Source organism: Mycteria americana, chromosome 6 (genome assembly GCF_035582795.1).
Source record: "Mycteria americana isolate JAX WOST 10 ecotype Jacksonville Zoo and Gardens chromosome 6, USCA_MyAme_1.0, whole genome shotgun sequence".
Classification (NCBI taxonomy): domain Eukaryota; kingdom Metazoa; phylum Chordata; class Aves; order Ciconiiformes; family Ciconiidae; genus Mycteria; species Mycteria americana.
The window spans coordinates 63,766,596-63,787,936 of NC_134370.1; the positions used below are offsets into that span (position 1 = coordinate 63,766,596).

The 21,341-nt window shown below is 44.2% G+C and overlaps 1 protein-coding gene across 2 annotated transcripts in view; it reads left to right on the forward strand.

The window, feature by feature from the left end:
• The window catches only part of SLCO3A1 (solute carrier organic anion transporter family member 3A1), a 152,643-nt gene extending 133,778 nt beyond the window's left edge, over window positions 1-18,865 (forward strand). Inside the window, exons 8-11 of one of the 2 annotated variants that reach the window (XR_012776271.1) lie at window positions 1,793-1,968; window positions 5,126-5,190; window positions 9,658-15,702; window positions 16,704-18,865. Coding sequence is in view for 1 of the 2 variants with exons in the window: in XM_075506257.1 (XP_075362372.1) it covers window positions 1,793-1,968; window positions 5,126-5,190; window positions 9,658-10,037 (621 nt within the window). In the remaining variant the exon portion in view is untranslated. Of the gene's footprint in view, window positions 1-1,792; window positions 1,969-5,125; window positions 5,191-9,657 lie in introns of both variants that reach the window. The other variant, XM_075506257.1, reaches the window with a different exon arrangement.
• Window positions 18,866-21,341: the final 2,476 nt, after the last annotated feature.

Consider the following 21,341-nt stretch of genomic DNA (forward strand, 5'->3'; position numbering starts at 1 on the left):
ATGAGAAGGAAAATAACAAGAGAAAGAGAGAGAGAGGAACAAAACCCAGGGAAAAACAAAAAAACCAAGTGATGCAACCGCTCACCACCCGCTGACGGATGCTCAGCCAGTCCCCGAGCCTCGATCACTCCCCCCTGGCCAACTCCCCCCAGTTTCTATACCAAGCATGATGTCATATGGTATGGACTAGCCCTTTGGCCAGTTTGGATCAGCTGTCCTGGCTGTGTCCCCTCCCAGCTTCTTTGTGCACCTGGCAGAGCACGGGAAGCTGGAAAGTCCTTGACCAGTGTAAACATTACTTAGCAACAGCTAAACCATCAGTGTGGTATCAACGTTATTCTCCTACTGAATTCAAAACACAGCACTATACCAGCTACTAGGAAGAAAATTAACTCTATCCCAGCCAAAACTACAGCCAGGAACTACAAATTTCTGTTGTCTCTGTGCGAACACCACTGCAGTGGTGCTAATTGTCACCATCTCGAAGCCTTCAGGTGGCAGCTTCTAACTCACAGCACAGGAATTTGCTATGTTAATTCTTGCTTGCCAGCTGAAAAGGCACCTGCATGTCTACTCCAGCTCTCGTGGAGTTCTGCACTGCAGTCTTGCACTCTGTGCACTTATTTGGAAGAAAATCATTTGACTCCTATGCAGAAGAAAGACATCAGTGTCAGAAAGGCTGGAGTAGTATCCCCGCGGATCCTTATCTTTGGAGGCAGTGAACCAGAAAGTGTGCTTTTGTATGGTCCTAAGGGGACCCCAGCGGAAAAGCAAAGGAATTTCTGCTTGAACGTGGGAGAGGGGAAGGGGAGGAGATTTAGCTGTTTTTCAATATGTTTTATTTTATGGCATTACTCCTCTTAGAAACATGTGACCTGCAAACCCAGCGGGCTGATGAAGACAAGCCATGAATCATTTATGATCGTTTCATTCTGTATTCGTTAAGGGATTTCTTGGTAGTATTGTGTGCCTTAATTGCACTGCCATCCCCCACTCAGAAATTCAGGAGGGCAAGTTGGAAAGTAAGAAAAAAAAAAATCCCTAAATCTGTGACTGGCAGACAAAGGTTCTTTTCACATCCTGCACTTGCTGGAGAGATCAAAGAAAAATGCAGTCGTTTCGCCCTCCTTCTGATCACATATTGATAAAGTTTATCTCGCCTGACTTCAGCTTTTAGCTCAACACAAATCCCTCTGAACCAGATGTCATTTATTAGCCCTGTAGTGCACTTGAGTCCAGCAGCGTCTGTGCCACCAAACTGTGATAGTTCAGCTCTTGTGAGCTGCAGCACCCATCGTGGGTGCTTCCTTCCCGGGATTCAGGGTGCTGGAAGCAGGCACCGAACCCGCAGCCAACAACAGGGCTGCAGATTTACCTGCTTTTAATGGACTTCAGTTTAATCGCAACAGCCAAGACGATGCAGGTAAATAAGAAAGTAATTAGAACCATAATTTGGGGATCTTCCTTGTCACAGGGACACAGATCGTTTCTTTATTCTCCTCCAAAGGGGTATAACTTGGTAATAATTTTGTCACAGTGACATTTATGGGAGAGACTTGAAAGGAGCAGAAGAAAAGAAACAAGCCAAGGGACGGCTTTCCCTTGCTAGTAGCATGCATCAGAGCTGACGTGCTTCTGAAATTCTTTCCAAACCCCCCTCAAATAACCACTTAGGAGTTACTTAATTGACCATTAGAGGATTCAAAGTTGCTGTTGGCAAGCCCTTGTTACAGAGGGCAGGTGGTGGGGGCCGCGGCTCTCCCTTCTCCTGAACCTCTGTGCTCCTCTGCAGAACCTCAGTGGCTGTTCGTGCCTCACCTCGGTCCCTGCCGAAAATGCCACTGTTGTTCCCGGCAAATGCCCCAGTCCCGGCTGCGAAGAGGCCTTCTTGACATTCCTCTGCGTGATGTGTGTTTGCAGCATGATCGGGGCCATGGCGCAGACGCCGTCAGTCATCATACTCATCAGGTAGGACTGCTGCTGGCATGATATGATGAGCTTGCTGGGGGCTGCTTGTGGGGTGGGAGCAGGGCTGGGGGGACCATGGGGTACCACTGGGAGCTGCAGGGAGCCGAGGGTCCTGCACAGCTCCTGGCCTCTGCCTTTTTGGCTGCGTGTCCCCATATCAATGGCTTTGGCTTAAGCGGAGGTTCAGCGCATCCGAAAATCCTCCTTTGACTAAGCACTCCCTGGTGGAGACACCTTAAAAGAGCTGCCCGTATTTTCAAATGATTTTGAACCTCCTCAGCAAATGAGGAGCTGCAGGCACAGGCTTTCTTGTACTGCCTTTACATGCAGGGAGGAGCTGGGGGTGCAAAAGCCCAAGCAGTCCTGCCTGAAACTCAGCCCTGTTGTTTCAACCGTTAATTAAATAATTTTCTCTCTAAGCCACTATTTCTCTTGGTAGCACCTGGTTTGTCCATGGCATGGTCCCACTGAGCTCAGTGGCTACAATACTGGCCTGTTAGAGAGAATATGGGAATTGCTCGAGTACAGCTTTGGTAAAATGGGAGTGAGAAGGGACTGGGCTTGCAAACAGAGAAGATCCCTGCAGGGATGCTGCAAAGAAAGGTGGCAGGCTTGTTCTTACCAGGGCTGGGATTAGCATGGGAAGGGAAATATGGATGTGCAGCTTCCAGTCCAAGCAGTAAGGTCATTACAACTGCATCAGGAAAGGGGCAGAATTGCAACCCCATGTTCTCAGCACATAATGCCTTAATGAGATACCTTTAGAGATGGCCTGGAGACCTTAGAAACCATGGAAAAATGAAAGGCTGCAGCAAAATCTAGCTTTGGGCAGTACCCCCCCTAGCTAGAGTTTAACTTCTCTCACCCTGGACCAAGTCCAAGAACAGCAGGAACTTGAAAGTCTGAAGGACATCTCTGAGTTGAGCCAATATGAATAGGTGGGCAAAAGTAGCTTATTGAAATAACTGACCTTGTGTTATTTCCAGACACATGGAACACTTCACCTTATGATATACGTGTATATCTAAGCCCACATTTTTCCAGAATTACTTACCTGTCCAGGCTGTCACTTACTGAGAATAATAACCAAAGGCATAAGTAGCAGATCCATTCTGCTGCCTGAAAAATTCCAATAAAATTCAATCAATAAGGTCTGTATTAGAAACACACTCTTGAGTGGATCTTGGACAGAACAGCTCTGTGAGGGCATGTCTCCCTGCAGGATACAAAATGAGATATTCCACCTACTAGTTCGTTTCTCTTTGCATCTACAGTAGCTAAAGGGAAATCAAATTTCTCATGATAAATATTGTGGCAAAAGTAATTTGAAGTTTGAAGAGTTCTTTGTTCAAAGGAGCTGCCAGCACCTGTAGGATCCTGAATGGAGACGTCTTAGTGTCGACTTCAAACGAGATAAGCCAGTTGCCAGCCAGGAAGAAGAATACAAGAGAGTAAGAAAAGTGAAGGGAATATTAAAAATATTCAGCTCACAGCTGTAGGAAACAAACACATCCAAATTAGTAACTACTCTCCCTTCAGAATCACTGATAGCTGCTAAAATGTACAGGGAAGAGCTGTTTGCCATATACCACCTCATGCTCTCGTGCAGCTGCCATCTTGGATTGCTAAAAGAAAGTTTTGGCATATGAGTGCATCCCTGGTGTCTGCGGCAGTGCCAAGTGGCATCAGCAGCTCCTGTGGTTAATTTAAAAATGAACTTCAGTGTCTACAGATTAGATGTCTTGTCTAGGCAAGTCATTTGTTCACTGCTGTAGTCGGTGAGAAACAGAGATGTCTCCAAGTGGCAACTTTTACTCCACCCTAAGGTATGGGGATTAACTTTGGTCTTAAATACAAAAAAGTGGACAGAAGGACACCACCACCAATTAAAAACCCACTGTGAATATTTCACGTGATAATCTATTTTTTCCATAAAATAAACTTTAATACTCCTTCTGTTTCCTTCATTTCCCACCCAACTGTAGAATCCTATTTGAGCCAAGCCATTAACCACTGGCACGTTTTTCCAAGGGTAGATACTTCCTGACTTAAAGGCTTTATATTGAGCCTGGGGGTCTGCCTGAAAACTCTGCTGAAATTCATCCAGAGGTCACAGGCTTCATGCAGGAGTCATGGTATTGTGTTACGTGGCCTGTGTAATGTGTGAGATGAGGGCAGGTGATCAGAATGGTCTTCTCGTAATTTAAAACCTATTGCTGTTTCTGGCTGTTTTATCCGTATCCTCTGATGCCCCTCCAATGTATTTATACAGAGGACCACTGCCACCATAGATGCCACTAGCAGTGCTGCCTGCGGACCTCTGTAAGGAGCTAATGGAAGAGGCAGCTGAGGCCTTTAAAGTTCCCCTGTGTGATGAATCTATTCATATGGGGATCACTGTCCTGCTTTTCCAGCCTTTATATACTGGGGGAAATAAAATGCGATTATAAGACTTGAGACCAAATTAATGATTTCTAAAATTCCATAGGCTTTGCTGAGCCTACCCCAAGAGGATGACTTTAGCCAGTAGTATCCTTGAGCTAAGCAAATTAGAAAGCCATGAATTATTTTTTAAAGCACCTTTGAAGGATAACACTAATGCGATGGAGTGAGTTGTGTTTGTAGCAAACGGCAGTGCAACCGTTGTCCTTCCAGCATAAAAAAAATTTGCATGCTAAACTCACGCCCATGAAAACTAGTTTTCTTGAGCACGTCCTCACTGGGAGGCTTGATTTAACAGGCTGACTGAACTTTTTGGTCCGTCATCCTCCCTTCCCTTTCTTGTTCCCAGGAGCCTGGGAAGTTTCAGAACAAAAAGTTTTCTCTCCCTCCAATTCTTAACATCTGGAGCCTTGAAAGCATGATGGGGAGCTTGTAAATGATGATTTACTGGGATGGGAATTTCATTTTTCCCCATCCGACGACAAGATTAGCTGTTGTTATTAATGACTTAGCTAAATTCCTGAACCTATCACCGATGCAATTACTTTTGGGGCTGTAGGCAGTTCAGGCAAAGGGAGAAGAAAAACCCCATTAATGACTTTTTGAAGAGGTGGTGGTGGCATCCTGGCTGACAGCACAGAATGGCCATGGGGTGTGTTAATCAAAGCGGAACAACAAGAATCAATTTCGCTCTCTCCCTCCCTCCTCCCTACAGAACCGTGAGCCCCGAACTCAAGTCTTACGCTTTGGGGGTGCTTTTCCTGCTTCTCCGTTTGTTAGGTAGGTACAAAAATTTAATGTCCTTCTCTCCCATCCTTTCCTCCGTCACGGAAAACTGTATTTTTAACGTGCAAAAGTTGATTTCTATTCCATGCACTGCTGTGGTTGTCACAAGTGGGGTCTGACACAACGGGGTCCGAGCCCTCTCTATGAAGGATATCACATCAAGGCACTTTTCCTGCCATTTGAATTGTGCTAATGGAAGAAAATGCAGTGTTGCATGAGAAATGACCATTTCTGCCATGGTCCCACGCAACCAGTTACTCTTCTATAGCTGTTATTAACATGTCAGCAGCTTGCAAAATTACTGCTGTCTTGCATATTGCTGAAGTAGAGGGCTATATATTTTCATCCTCCTTTGAGGGACAGGATGTGTGTTATATGGTGTGCTTGTCCCTTCCTTCGGGTCTCTCAGAAAGGGAAACAGTGAAATGAGACAGGCTGAGTCCTTGTATCCTCCTGTGGGTTAATATCCCATTAAAATGCATATGGCTATTCCTCTGGACCGGTATGTGCTTCTTATGTATGAATTAAAAGGAACGCACTGGTCTGTTATTCTCCTGCCTCTTGTTTTCTGGGTTGGAGGGTTTTCTCCCCTTTTGAAGAGATGGATCTTATTTTAAAGCTCCTACATTTCAGCTCATTAATCTCAATGATTCAGGGCAAAATCCTCTCTGATCCATCATTGTGTGGGTCCATCTCATGCACGGGGTTTCTGCGTGTTGTGGGGGTGGAATTTACTTTTTTTTAGCAGGGCACGAGCAGTACCTTCCCTGCGTGACCCCTCCAGGTCTCAAAGGAATGAGCTGGAGAGTAAAAAGCCATCTCCTAGGCTGCAGCAAGACACTAGGAAGTAAGGGACCAAAAATGCCACAGTACCATACATTGCTTTAAATAAATAACCTCATTTATTTACTTATTTTTTGTAACAGCTTATTCCCCATTAGCTGAAAGGGAAATGGTAGTCCCAGACCAGTTTACGATAAAGCCAATTAGATTTTCATTGCTTTTGATGAAGTCGCTGCAGTCATACAGAAAGCTCCATTATGTGATCTTATCCAGAGCTCAGAGAACTCAAAGGGAAGCTTCTGGGTTCACTTGGGTCAGCTCTGGTTCAAGCCTTGCAAAGACAGCATTTTCTTTAGCTGTTGGGGCTGCTCTTGGGTTTTGGCCTGTCTTCAGCTCTCGCTGGCTGAATGCAGAGTGTCAGCAGGCAAGTGTGCAGGGAGGATGGCTGGGGGCTGTTGCTTCCAAAGGAAGAAGTACTTACGGGGGGAGATTTTTCTCTCTTCTCTTTTCCTTTCCAGAGAGAGAAACCTCCTGAGATCGCGGCATTTTGAATTCCTCTAAAACCAGCCTCAGACATGTATGCTTAAGTTGATTAGATCTTTTTTTTTCTTCCAATAAGAAGTCATACTAAGAATTTAAACTCAGACCTTTATATGTTGCTCTGTCACTAAGGAATTCCCATGAAATAAGACAATACATCCTGAAGCATATCAGCAATGTAGCTTGAATCCATAGAAAATGGAGAAGGGTACTTCTCTATATGAGCAAGGGTGTCCAAATTTTGCCCTTAACAACCTGAGGTTTGAGAATAGCTTTACTGATTTATTTTAAAAGCTTTTCAGTTCACCTTTAAGCTTTGACTTAAGAAGAGAGTGATAATAGCTGCTTCTTGAACCAAAGGAGAGTATTAAATATAGGAAGTATGAGACCCAGGGGTGCAATCGTAGCTAATAGATTTCAGTAAGACAGAAGCAGCTTTTTTATACAGACCTACAGTTTCTGTAGTGAAATATATATATATATATCAGAAATTTTTGCAACACTTTACAGTAAGAGGTAAAACATGATTGAATCTCTTTAATATTCACTGTAATAACATGAAACACGACTGAATTCTCCCGGTATCCTCCTGGATGTATTATCTCGTTCCATAGGAATTCTGCTATGAGAGGGCAGTGTAACAGTGTCTTCATATAAAAGCATTACTGCAGTTTCTCAGAGAAGAGTGTAAAGCAGTGCTGTTGGAGCCAAAGGTTTGGAATGGAAATGTCTGGAATGGCAAAGAGGTTTGGACCTGTAAGATCCTGGATACATCCTTTCTGGATGGTGTTCACCATGCATCCTAGCAAAGCCTCCACTTACCAGGGCACTTCCTTTTGTTTTTCCTACGAGTTCCTATGTTGTTTGCCTCTCTTCTTCCAACATGACAAAACCACAGTGTTTCTCTCTCGGAAGGATTCCAATCTGCAACTCCCTTGTCTCAGAGGGTCTAGGCACTGAGTTGTTCCTGTGAGTCTCTTGTCCTCTCTTCTGGTAAAAATGACCTGAAACACTCATTGGTTGCTAAAAGTTTTGCATATATTTTTCTTCAAGGTTTCCACATTGGTGCCTGCATTCACATAGGTGTAGCTTTGGAGTTCAATGAAACAGGTCCTTCCTCAAGTCTTATGTGGAGCCATTTCAAATTATATTGAAAACCTGGAAAGCCAGCTGAAGCCAGCAGATGGGGATGATAGCTCTCTCTGAAATTCAGCCTATGCATCTCCAAAGCTCTGTATCAACATCTCTCAGCATGCTAACAAGTAGGGGCTCACACCTCAAAATTATGATCCAAATGCAATTTTCTCTTAGTCCAGAAAGCGTGCAGCTCCTGCCTCCTCGGTCACCGCCGCATCTGGATGTCACCCCCTTAGCTGGCATCTGGCGCCAGTGCAGCACTGGGCACACAAACTGCGTTCAGTGGCACAATGTCTTTGCTTGTTTCTGGCAGGAGCCCAACTGAATTTTTAAATTCCAGGTTGAGTGTGTGGTTGTCCACAGGTTTCAAAAAAAAAAAAAAAAAAGCATCTTTTATCTTAGAAGCAGAACCAGCCCAGTCTGGAATTTCCAGTCATTGAAATGACAAACAGGGAGCTGGTGCTGACATTTTTTCCGGAACATAACCGGGTTTTTAAATGTGATGACTGGAACTAGCATTTCTAACAAAAAGATTGTCTTGCTTTTGTATCATCTGTATTTATTTACTACCTTTGTGCTATTAATGACTGGTTAAAATGAGTACCAAAAGCCCATATAGTCTTTCTTAACTCCTGCATTTATTAACATATAAGGAAGATCAAACAAAATCTGTAGAGCTCTAGTCATCAATGAAATAAAATAGAGAGATCTCAGTTACGACAGGAAACAGTGAAGACAACCAATTTATTTGTAGTCTTAGGATGTACGTCATGAATGTCACTATTTTGTTCATGACAAGCTGAAGGAAGGTATCTTTTTTAAGCCTGGAAATCCAGGTTAATGATGAAACTGGATCCAAGATTAAACACTTTTCTGTCTAGAAACTGCAGTCCTTGTGCCTGTTTGTCTACACGTGTATTTATAGTCTCAGGCATCACAGCATCCTACGAATGGAGTGATACTGTTGAGGGTGTGTTGTGCCCACATGCTACTTGGTTTCAGTAGATACAATGCTCACCTTTGCTTGCTGTCTTAACCTACAGCAATGATTTTATCGATCAGGGTTTTTTCCAGGTTTTATCTGCTTCCAGCCTCCCCCCATAAATATGGCAAAAGGAAGAGAAATGGTTTACATATGTAGAACATCCACATTTTCTTCTGAGTGCTGCACGCTCGGTGCATGTGTGCTGGCTGGGGAGTGCAAAGCTGGAACGTGGATGTCCTAACCACCGTCAGGGTAATGTGAAACAGGGGACCTCTACAATATCCCTGTAGGATGGGGAAAAGTAAGGAAGAAAAACATTGCCTTTATTAGTTAAATGAGATTGGAGTGATTACTTTGCTTTAAGATAGCAGCTCTGCTGCAAACTATGATTGAGAAATGCTCATCAGTAGTTAGCTGAAGTGGCTGTGGGAGAATCCTGCTGTGATATTTCATTTAATGGTGTACTGAAATTTTGCCTCCTTTTCAGATTTAATCTTTGGCATCTGTTTGAGGCCGTTGTTTATTTTTCTTAGACCCGGAGAAAACCTTCTCCTGTGTCAGGGAAAGGTTCAAAACTGGACCTCAGTGCCCCAGCTGATTTCACGCTCTGAACTGGAGTCCTGTGACATCCTTCGGGTGAAGACCCCAGAGTGCAGAATTACCAATATCTAAACAGAGAGCCAGCTGCAAGGCTGTCCTCTTCCTTTTTCATTTACCCCTCCACTCAGTCTCATTAGGCAAACGAGAAGCTTAATAAAAGCCACTTAAACTTGAGTAAAATCCTTCCTGCATGTTGATATCAGCAGGAATCTCTTCCGTAGACATTGAGTCCAAGCTAAAAACTCATCCACAGACTTTGTTTAGGTTGATTTAGAACTTAAAAAATTAGAATCACAGGCAGCAGCTGGGACCATTAACCTTGATAAAGTATCTTCTCTTTCCATTCACTGCAATCACATCTTCTCTCTTTATCATAAGGATCATAAAAGCATGATTTGTCTCTCTTATTTTGACAGGTTTTATCCCACCTCCGCTGATCTTTGGGGCTGGAATTGACTCCACGTGTCTGTTTTGGAGCACGTTCTGTGGCGAGCAAGGAGCCTGTGCGCTGTACGACAATGTGGTCTATAGATACCTATATGTTAGTATTGCTATAGCCCTGAAGTCCTTTGCATTCATCTTATATACAACCACCTGGCAGTGCTTGAGGAAAAACTATAAAAGATACATCAAGAACCACGAAGGTGGTCTCAGCACTAGTGAGTTTTTTGCCTCTACTCTCACCCTAGACAATCTGGGGCGGGACTCAGTGCCCCAAAATCAATCACATAGGACAAAATTTATCTATAACCTTGAAGATCATGAGTGGTGTGAAAATATGGAGTCTGTTTTATAGTGACTGTGGAGGGGTGAACTATATTAATAATACAAGGGTCCTTTTTAATAAAAACAAGAAGAGAGCACGAATGAAGAAACACAACTGCGAAACAGCAACACAGGAAACTTTTGTCTTTTTCTCCAAGTCAGACCCAGCCAGGATTCTTGAGAACAGCATCTTTTAATGGGATCACTTGTGACATCCTGCGGGGTGATGGAGAAAGCAGGGAGCCACTGTGGCTGGGTACTAGCCCCTTTGATGACAGTACGAGCTTCCAAGAAGGGCATCTGCAGAGGTCCATCAGAGAGCTCGACAAATGGACAGGCTTGGGCATGAGGCATAGAGAAAGCAAGGTGATAACGGCAATGCTGGAATAGGCGTTTGCGGTTGCAAACGGGGTCCCAGGCATACTGGAACCCCGCAGCGTGGGCTGAAGGGTTAGCCGGTCTGGGTGCTGTTCAAACCCGCTGCGCTCTGCGACGGCAAAGAGGGAGCGGTGCTGGAGTTGTTCCACCAGTCACACTCTGTCACCAGCCACGAGTCCACGATAAATACCTTGAAAGCTGCTGGAAGCCTTCCAGGTGGCGAGCAATGCTGTCAGAGGTATCCGAGTCCTTCCAGCCGAGGCTTATTCGCAGATTGCAGCTTTGTGGTTGTCCGTGGATAGCTGTGCTCAGATCTCTCAAACCCAGTAAAGTTCAAGACATTTGCTCACACTTGCCAAACGTGCTGTCATTTTTAAAGGGGGATGAATTCCAAATACTTGTCTGTGTAGTCCTCTAATAAGATTTTTTTAAAAAAATTATCTTCAAATCTATGTTAACCCTTAAATCGCTGACACTTTTCCATAGGGAGGATTTATTTATGCTAGTTTGGGGAAGGATCCTGTTTAATTCACCCAAACATAATGTGACTCAAGGGGTTTGTTTAATCCTCTGCGTTTTTTATCCATACGCCTTCATTCTAATATGCTACCAAGCCAATGAAGACACATAATATGTTTTTAAAAAAGAGAACAAATGCACTGTGTCTCTATAAAAACAATTGTCAGTTGGAGAAGTATAGATAATATGATGATTTACATAATATAGTTTTTTCATATTCTATGTGACTCAGTGAATACATATATATATGGAGAGGCTGTTGATGTTCTCTCCAGTTTTTAAAGATATATATATATATATAATTTGCAATCTAGAAATTGTGTGGTGGATGTTTTCTTTAAAGTAAGTGTGCGTGTGTGTGTGTACAAGATGAAAGGAATACTGACCTTAATCCTGCAACCCTCACAACTGCTTTCTTCTCTTTTTTTTCCACCTGAGAAATTCCACTGACTTCAGTGGAAGCCATGTGAGGAAGGTGGAATAATCTCCCCTCCTGGAGGCCACATTTTGCCCTTAGATGTGCAAATAGTGTTCCTATGGAAGGCTGGGTTGTGGGAGCAGAGGCTGGCCAGCATTGAGCACCTCTGAAATTTTCATTCAGATCCTCAAGAGGCACCCGTGCAGGAGCAGATTTGGCTTTGCTTTTGCAATGCACTCTTACCTAAGCCTGCAAAAATCATGGGGAAGCTTTCATCTGATTTCAAGAAGCATTGGGTCAGGCTTATTTTGCATGCGTATTTTTCCTTTCCAAAACATTCCTGCTGGGAAGCAATACAAATTGGTTGTGTTTGATGAGTTTTCCCCAGGAACCAGACCCATTTCCAATGGACTAAATGTCAGAAGGGTTTTAAGGGTTAGCATCATAATCAAAAAGCTCCTTTTTTTTGTTTGTGTTTTGAAGCTGTTGTGAACTTGCAGATGTTTAGAGAAGTAACCTGGCATGTTGAACTGAATGCTGGACATCACTTCCATGCAGCTGGCGGAGGGGCTGATCTTCCCCAAGTCCTTGTCCATTGCTGGCAGTGGACACCCCAGAGTTGGCACAATTACAGAGGGTTGATAACTTGCCGCTCATGTTCAACACCTTTTTAGCAGTCTTTGCTCTTATCTAGGCATCGAAACATGGGTGTGGGGTATCAAACTGCTTCCACTTGACTGACTTTACATGTGTGTTTGTAATTTATGCACAGCATTATACATTCAGCAACAATAAGGGCAAAAAAAAAAAAAAAAGGGTGTATCAAATAAACTCCACTGTGCCAAATACTCAACAAATATTGTAAACTGCAGATATTTGATTCTTGGTTTTCAGCCATGTTAAGAATCACTTGATTAATGAAGGAGTTTAAGGAAAAAAAAGTTATTAAGCTATGCAGTCTCATTGTTATGTTGGGTGGTAAATGATGCTTTTTAGACCATTAGATTGGTTTAGTATATCCTGTCTGCTAAAATAGAGATACTGCATCCATAAAACAATGAATTTAAAAAAGGCACAGGATGCGTAGCTGTCTCATAAAATATGTATAATTGTCAAGTATAAGCCTTTGAAATCATTCTGTACAGTTCTCTTCATTCTGAAAATTTATTACTTAGACTGCTGTCTTTTCAAATGTTAGCTCATAATTTTATACTATACACACACATTCAGACTCGAACACAAATGTCACAGTATAGAACCTTTCTAAAAGCCTGATTGCTTGAAATTCTACAACCCTTTCACAATTTCATTTTTTCCCCTCTGAAAGTCCAAGGTGAAGGAGAATAGCATGCTGACAGGATGCAAAACAAACTCCTGGTGTTCAAGAGCTGTGGTTTGTCAGTACAGTCAAAAGTCCCCCTTCACCGGAGTTATGGAAACAGGATTCCAGGGCACTTAACATTTTAATTTTTATTTTTGTCTATTTTTTTCATTTAATCTCTTCTCTTGGTATGTATGGGAGATGCAGTTGAATGGGGTTACTTACATTATTTTTAAGCTGTAACTTAAAATTCCTGCATGATTGTTGTTTTATTTCTTTTGATAATGCGACTTTTGAAAAGCTCTCTCCCCATCCCACTTTTTTTTTTTTAAGGATGTATCAGATGCCTGCATCATGAAGGGCTTTACTGTCAGCGCTTTGGTACAGATTCAAGAACAGAGCTTCAGTTTAAAGAAAACACACAGACCAAAACCTTCATCCATCCCAGCAGGATCTTTGTTTTTTCTGATTTCAAAACCACAAGCCAGTTTTGCCTGTGACCCAATTTTTGTTATAGAATAACAAATGAAGGGTCTCAGGCATCCTCCCGCTTCCCAGCTTGCAGTATGGGCCTTTGCCTGTCAGCCCTTCACTTCCATCCCACAACTGCCTTAACCGTGCAGGAAACTTAAGAAGAAGGAAGGAGTTGGCGCCCATTCCTGGGAACAGAAACAGGGGCATGGGCTGAGCGGTGCAGTCCAGGTCTAATGTTGGAAATTTTTTCTCCATAGTCAGGGGCATTGAAATTCAGGGTTTTGTTGAGACCTCAGTCTCAACAGAAATGTTATTTTGACATTTCCAAGCACTGTGTTCCCTGCATGGCTGTCTGCTAAGGAATGGGATGTTGGAGATATAAACCGCTTGAGATTTAGTAGTCTCTATGGAATTGTCCAGTTGCCTTGCATGACTTCAGGTTGGGGTTTCCTTTCCCTTGCACAGATACCACCTTGGTGTAGCCCCAGTGGAATCAAAAGGGGACCCCAATCTAAAATTGGTGCAGATGACGTTAGAATCGGTCCCATCGGTTTCTTTGCATCCTTGTTAACAAGGGGGTGCGTTTTCAGAACCTTCTTTTTATACATGTTGCAATCGTACGTTTTTCTGACTTTGCTCAGCATGTCTTGGATGTCTAGTGGGACCGAAAAGGCCATCGCTTGAATTACCTAGACAAACCTTCCATTCCTTGGGAATTCAACTAAGAAGGGCCTCACACTGCCATACCTCTGCAAGATGCACTGAACTAGTTAGTGCTGCTATTATTAATGTCAGTTGGATCTCACCTTGCTGGGAAGGTGAAACGGGAAAGATGCAGAGAGGAATTAGCCGAGTTAGCTATGCTTCAAAATGCTTCAGAATTGAACTGTTGGTCTGCAGACATTTGGAAAGTGATTGGAGTATTTCCAAATGGCTGAGATGTATTGGCATTTTTTTCTTGAAAAAAAAAAATTAAAAAATTAAGGGAATGAATGAGATTTGGAGTCCCTCCTATCCCCATCAGAGTTTTATGTTCATCACATTGCTGTTGGAGGCAGTGTACTTCAGGTTTACCTTTGTGTCTCAGTCAGGCACATATTTTTTTCTCAGTAAACGAGATCCTGGGAGACAGAAGGGTGACTCCATCTCATAAGCAGCAGTTTCACTCCGTAGCAAACCCAAGACAACCTGAAGGCTACCAGCACTGTGAAGCTTTAGCCCCTGCGTCAGCCACGGCTGATGCTGCCGTGTGAGAGTTTCTTACAGCTGGGTGTGTTGGGCTCAGTATTTTCTTCAGACTTGGAGAATCTTGGTGTGATGTTTCTTTTATTCTTGGCAGGTGACATGGAGAATTGTCAGTATTAAAGACATATGCAAATGCTTCACTGGCCTGATGTGATAACAGCTTTGTTCCTTTATCTACAAGGGTTTCTAGACTTATTCCCACTCTGCCTTTAGACACAGCCAAGCTCATCTATCCCCCTAATTTCATGTAAACTATCTTTGCAGACAGAAGCAGGTTTGTTGTTCCCTCTCCAGATCTGATTAATGCCTGCAAAGTTCACAGGCTTTCTGTGTGTAGGGCAGAGCACCCCTGAATATAAGCAATAATACTGACCTGTTCCCATTTGCGTTAGAAGTTTTTGCTTTTCTTACCTAAATCTGAGTTCACATCTCCCACCATCCCATGCTGCTGCTGTGACTTGCCTTTTTTGTTGGTAGCAACGCCAGGAGATGGGCAGCCAAGATACAATTGGTGTGAACGTAGGCAGCAGTTTATTAAGATGGGCAGTCATGTAATGGGAGCCTTTGGCATGAGCCAGGCTCAGCTTCGGTTATCTGATGGTTGAGATTGATCCAAGGAGGAAGGGAACAACCAGGGCATTGTGGCTGAGCCCCCCCGGAGTCCCTGAAAGGACTATCCACCCTTCCGTGCTCCTGGATAGACCTACCTGCCCTACCTCCGAGACCCACGGTTTGTGGGCATTTCTTCCAAACTGACCATCAGCTTCCTTTCTCCAGCCACAGTTCTTCCTTCTTCCCAACGGCAAAGCACTGCTCGTCTCTACGAAGTCAATACGTGTTCAGAGTTATTGACTGGCATTTAAATTTGCCTGGGATGCCAGCAGGTCTCACTTAGTATTACATATGCTCAAAATATTATGGTTTGCTCTGCTTTTATACACTAAATCTATTACTTCTAGGCTGCAAATGATGTTTTCTATCATTCCATTGACATTTCTAGCCAATCAGAGTCTTAATACAATTGCTTCCCTGAAAAATGGCCTTTCAGCAGTTCTTAGACATTAGGGACTTCTTTATTAACTAGCGATGCCAAGTAAAATCTTTGGCCATTGTCTGTTCCCTGAATCCAGCGGAGCAGAAGGAGGTTCTGTCTCCTCAGAAGCAATACTGGTGTTTTCTTTGACAGAATATGAACATGGACCTCTTTTCTTTCAGCTTCAGTCTTGCCACAGCTGCTCGGCTATGAGCATCCCTCAGTCCCGAAAGGACACAGGGAATTCAGGAGAAGCCACGTGGACAGAGGAACCCATTTAGATGGCTGCAAGAGTGGGACTGTAGGATGTATATAGTGTATACGCTGTTTCGCTTGTCAAAACCTTCCTTCAGTCTCTGTTTGTTTGATGAATGGAGTGACTCCAGGCATGGGGTCTTTGGGATGCTATGAGTTTGCGATGTTTCCCCCACTTTCTTCAGAGTAAGTGCAGCAGAGCAGAGTGTCTCACCCTAGGAAGGTAAAAGATTAGCAATACCCTGACAGTTCGTAGTGCTGGGCTTGTTCTACACACAGTTGGTGTCTGCAAATGGCAGAAAGCAATAAGAAACTTGTCAAGTCCAACTCAGCAAATAATTTATAGCAACATCATAAATGAATTTTCCCTTTTATTTCTTCCTTGTGAATTGCTGAGAAAACCAAGAAAATGCCTCCAGTGTATTTGCAAGGTCATTTCTGCATATCATCTGTGGTCTGGAGGGGTTTGGAAAAGCTTTCTTATAATCCATGCACATTGGTTTGTTCTGGCTGGACGTAGAAGTCATGGGGGATGTTTCTGCTCCCTGAGTTCCCAAGGCTGGAATTTTCTCATCAGCACAAATATTTAGTTCAAAAGTATGTGATGAGGAACTGAGTAAGAGGATCCTTGCTCAATGCCAGTGGGCAGAGCGCCACTGGACCTACACTGCTCCAGGACAGCCAAGGTGCTGGCTTCCAACTCACAGCCCACTTTCCAGGAATATTCTTTCACAGATGCTTGAAATTCTCTGCCTCTCCCAGTGTTCCTACCAGTTAATGCATTCATTTCAGTAATTACTGAGAGCAAACACGAGAAGGGTATGAACCCAGACAAAAACAAATTGGTATTAAGGTGAAGCAGGTGGTGCAAATTTTATTTGCGATGTTTGCACAGCTCTTAGATCGGAAGCAAAACTCTCTTGGGAATCGGAGAGTTGCATGTGGCCTAACATATCTTAGTTCTTCACAACTGAATTGCCAGTTGGTAGGACAGCAAAAGGCATCTTCCCGTGCCACATATACGTTAGCCCTTCAAAACCCTTTTCTTTTGCAGAATGGCATCGCACAAATACCAGTGCATTTACCCCTCAATGTAAACTGCATCTCAGTGCGATGTTTTCAGTGCCTCACAACTCTAACTGTGTGAACTTGAAAGGAAGAAATGACCCCTGTTCTTCACCTGCAACGCTTTCTGTCTGATCAGAGGGTGATGATCCCTCTTGAAGACTCACAGCCATTCTCCTAAAGTCTTAACGCGCAGTGGGACCAAAACTGCTCTGTTGGTCGCAGGTGGCCTGTAAGCTGTGCTCAGAGGTCTGTAGCTTGTCTACTGCCCCACATTGCCTTCACGATGTTTTCAGTGCAAAGCATGGTGATGAGGCTGTGCATAACTGTCCCTGACAAATGTTAAGCATTGCCAATGGTCTATGACCACCAAAGTTTGGGAGTCTCCATGTTAGCACATGAAAGCAGCTCCCATCATCTACTTTCGGGAAGGAGCCATCTCAGAGCAGGGTTCAGTGGAAAAGTGCAGCAGTGCTGGGACCGCGCAGCGTTTCAAGCGAAAGGAAGCTCTCGGTTCCCTTCGGTACCATGTCCGTAGGGAAGAGGGGTGGGCGTGGGAGCAGGAGAAGAGCTGTGACCTTTTAAAACCCATAGTGCCTACCACTGCAAATGGAACGCTGTATTGTATTATATTATACGTGACTACCATGTAAATAAAGTACAATAAATGTGGTGTTCGTTAGGATTTTGATACAAGTCAAATGCAGTCTGCAGAAATGTTTTTTTCCCTGCTGTGTGTACTTATATCACATTCCAGGCATGAGGACATTGGGGGTCGTGTGAGCTAGAAATGCATAAATGGCATTAGATGGGAAATGTTTGCAGTAAGACTATTTTAAAATTCCTTTTGCCCTGTAGAGATGAGATACGAGCACCATATGAAAACCAGCCGGAGTGGAGGGAGTGAGGGCAGCTTAAATACGCAGGAGGAGAGCAGCTCTTGACTTGAAGTGGTTTGTGAGCAGAAGCAACAGTGCTGCCCAGCCAGTCCTCGGCCATGCTTCAGTCATGATGGAGGAAAAGCAAAGTTTTAGTTTGGCTGATTTCTCTTTCCTTGTTTTCCTGATGCAGAGGTTGATCAGGAGCACATGCCTTGCCTGCGTAACCTGGTTATTCTTCACCCTTGAGATCCCTTAGCAGCAGCTACAGCTGAGCAAACTTAAGAGCTTAAAATTCAAAGCAGATTGGGAAAGAAGTTCGCTTGTTCTTAACTCAGCCAGCTGGCCCCTCTGTGGCTCTGGCAAACATTGAGGGGCTTTTTTTTTTTTGCTAATAAGACTATTAGGAACTTACTTTGTTCCTTAACCCACTCTCTTCTCCATCCTCATGTTTCTCCATGGTGTAATAACACAATTAACACATCTCAGTGAGACAGGTCTGCCACGTGCCCTCCAAATCCTGATGCATCTCTTAACTGGGTTGATGGTGACAGTTTCTCCAGGCTTCAGAAGCTCAGAACTTCTCTGGCAAGTGTTTGCAGCTGGTGTGTGGATGTAATCTTCCGTCGGTGTGTGGAGGGTGCTTCCACATTGATTGTCTTGTTGGAGAAACAAGACCACTCCGTGCAGTTTGTCACACCTATGGCTCGAAACTCCCCCACAGAGCTCTGTGCAGGGTCCACAATATTGGAGGAGTATCTACCTGCCTCCGTACCAGACCAGTCAGTGATGTTTGTCCCGCGTATCATCGCTGTTCTTCATAGTCACCTGGGCAGAGCAGCATTCGTGGGTGGTTGTATGTGAAGAAGGTTCTTCCTGCGTAGGACATCTCCACAGATGGTCTGTAGCAGCATGCATGGGACCTGGATGAGCCCAGGTGCCTCTCCCCTGCCTTGGGCTGTAGGTTAGTCTTTTCCTACAGTGCCCAAGGGAAAGTGGTCCTCAGAAAGGTCTTTGAAGTGTGCTGGTTTGACTGCTGGTGATTTTGCAGATGTTTAGCAGCACTTCCAAAAATAAACCAAAACCTGGTTTGGAAAAGGAAATGTTTCACTGTACAATTGATTTAAAAAGAAAAAAAAAGAAAAAAAGAGAAACCACATGCTCGATATATTTTGAGTACTGTGTTCTGTATTTTTGCAGCTTATATTTTCCAGATGAGCAGTTTAGAAATATGTGATGTGAAATACATACTGTAAGTTTGCTGTAAATGATATTAAAACCACTATTTTCATTCTTCTTCTGTCTCACTGGATGATCTCTTTGGTTCTCCCAGCTTGGCTGGCTGGGCTGATACTCTATCTCTCCCAGAAAGTTTTCAGTTTCAGTAAAAGCAGAGTTGAGAGTTCGGGTTGGAGGTTTGATTTGAGGTTGAAAGTTTGCTAGAAATGGCAGTGGGGCGAACGTGTTCCCATGCATGTGCAGTGCCTTCAGAGGAGAGGTCCTGGTGAAGAAGTGGTTGTGACAGAGAAGGTAAGGCAGATTTTTGGAAACGGCAAGGTGAAGTTTAATTAATGTTTGTAGAAAAGCAGAGGGAGAACGAGGACATCTTAGATGGTTGCAGAGTGGGGGAACTGGAATACCTGGAAGACAGTAAGATGAGGAGGAGCTCGGAGGGAACATGAGCAGTTGGGAAAAAATGCTGGATGTCTCGTTGATGACGAATGCGTCTGACACTCTTTGTGTCAGTTCAGCTGTGGAGGAAAAAAAAAGAACTTTTAGCTAAAATAGCAACAGCTCAGTGAAGTGGCTGAGCCCTGCAAAGCACCCTGAGCCCCTGCAGCTGGTTTTGCTCTGAGAGCTGCAGCGGCTTCTCCCTTCACCTCCATCAAAGCGCCCGGTGCCATGGGGTCGGGCCAGCAGAGTGGCACATTCGTGAGAATGTGATGATACCCATTTCCACTTGTTCTAGCTGCTGCATTGGTCAGAATAAAAGTAAGCACTTATTTGACCCATTATTTTTAAATGTTTCAAATCTGTTGTATGAAAAGAAAATCATTTTCTCCTGAGCTTCTACAAAATGATGCTAAATGAGGCAATTACATTCAATCTGAGTTGAATATTCGGTTATTCCTATTTGTTTCATTTTTTTATCCTTCCCTGTTCCAGTTCCCTCTTCTGGAAGGCAGAGGGCAAAACCAAGATTAAAAGTTAGAAAAACCCCTTACATTTTACTGCATACAACTTGAATCAAACCACTGTTGCTTTGAATTCACTTTCGAAAAACAGAAGCTTTGGAGAGTGGTGCAGAAGGAGGGAGGAAGGCTGGAAAAAATGTTTTGCTAAATGTCAACAGCAAAGCATCTTCTATTTATTTCATTTTATTCCTTTCCCTCAGCCTAGCTACTGCTGGTGTTGGAGCCTGCACAGATGCCCTCTGAAGGCATCGCTCCTGCGTGCTCCACCGGCCGTTCCTTACAGGTCCTCCACTGTCCCCCGGCTGGTGTGCGCACCAGCACGCTTGGCACCCAGCTTTTCAGGGCCTCCCTTCAGCTGTCCTAGACCTTGCATTTTGCTGCCACCTCTGACATAACCCGGTTAATTGGGTATTTACCGAGCTGGGTTCTGGTTTGGATGCAGATTATTAACCTTTATGTCACCGGGAAGATATTACGCCTGGTAAAGTTAATGTTTTGCGGCGGGGAGGTTAATGTGTCAGCGCTCAGCCCTCCCAAATTAGCAGCAGGGCTGTGTGTGTGGCTGTGCTGTGAGCCCTGCTTTAATTAGAAAGGACTCAGAGAGGGGTCACATCAACAGCGTAAGTTTATCCGCCTCCTTCAGCCCTCTCTGATGCATCTCCTTGCTGTCCCTGGACCTTGGGTAAGTGCTGCTGATGTGGTGGCAGCCCTCCCAGCCTCAGGAAGGGTGTTATCCTGGTAGCCTTCCCAAGGCCAGCTTGCCTGTGGTCTTCTGAGCATGGGCTCAGCCAAAGGCAGCAACTGATGATAAAGTCTGGGGACCTCCAAGCTGAGAACATTGTTGTGTATCCAGGAATGTGCTTAGCAGAAAGTCTTAGCTCTGCACCAAGTTTGCTCAGCTCCTGAAGCCTCAGGTGATCTTCATGGTGCCTCTGAGCTGGCTGACTGGCATGGAGTAGTTAGGGCTTAGAAGAATTCGTTTGGGTTTTGTGTTCTGGTGTTCCTGTGCTTGCAACCAGAGCATGCCCTAGGATGTGTGCTTGCTGGAGTAAGGATCGTGCAAAGGGCAATCTGGAGGTCAGGAGCAGAGGATACTGGAAGGATAAAACATGTCATTGGAATTGTGAACTTTTGTATCAGAAACCTTGTTTGAAGAGCCCTGCTCAGCAGTCAGGGAAGACGGACGGATCCCATGTTGTTCATGGCAGAGCAAAATCAAGTATTTATCCTTTGTCTCTCGTTTCCCCTCCTTCCTGTGTCAAATATGGGCCAGGCAGGAGCATGGGTCTGTGCCTTGCAAGACCAGGAACTGTCTGTCTTCAGAGAGCTGTTTGCAGCCTGTGTCCTGGTCGCCCCTGAGCAGCCCTGGACCATACTGTTTCCTCACTGCAAATCCGTAGAGGTCTCATTACCAGGAGAAAGGGTTTTTCAGCAAGAGGCAGCTGCCTGTTGATCCACAGCTCTTCCATTCGTACCTCCTGCTGTCTGTCTCTCAGCTCTGGAGGGACAGATCCTGGCTCACGTGGCTAGTACGAGGTAATGAGAGCAGACGGG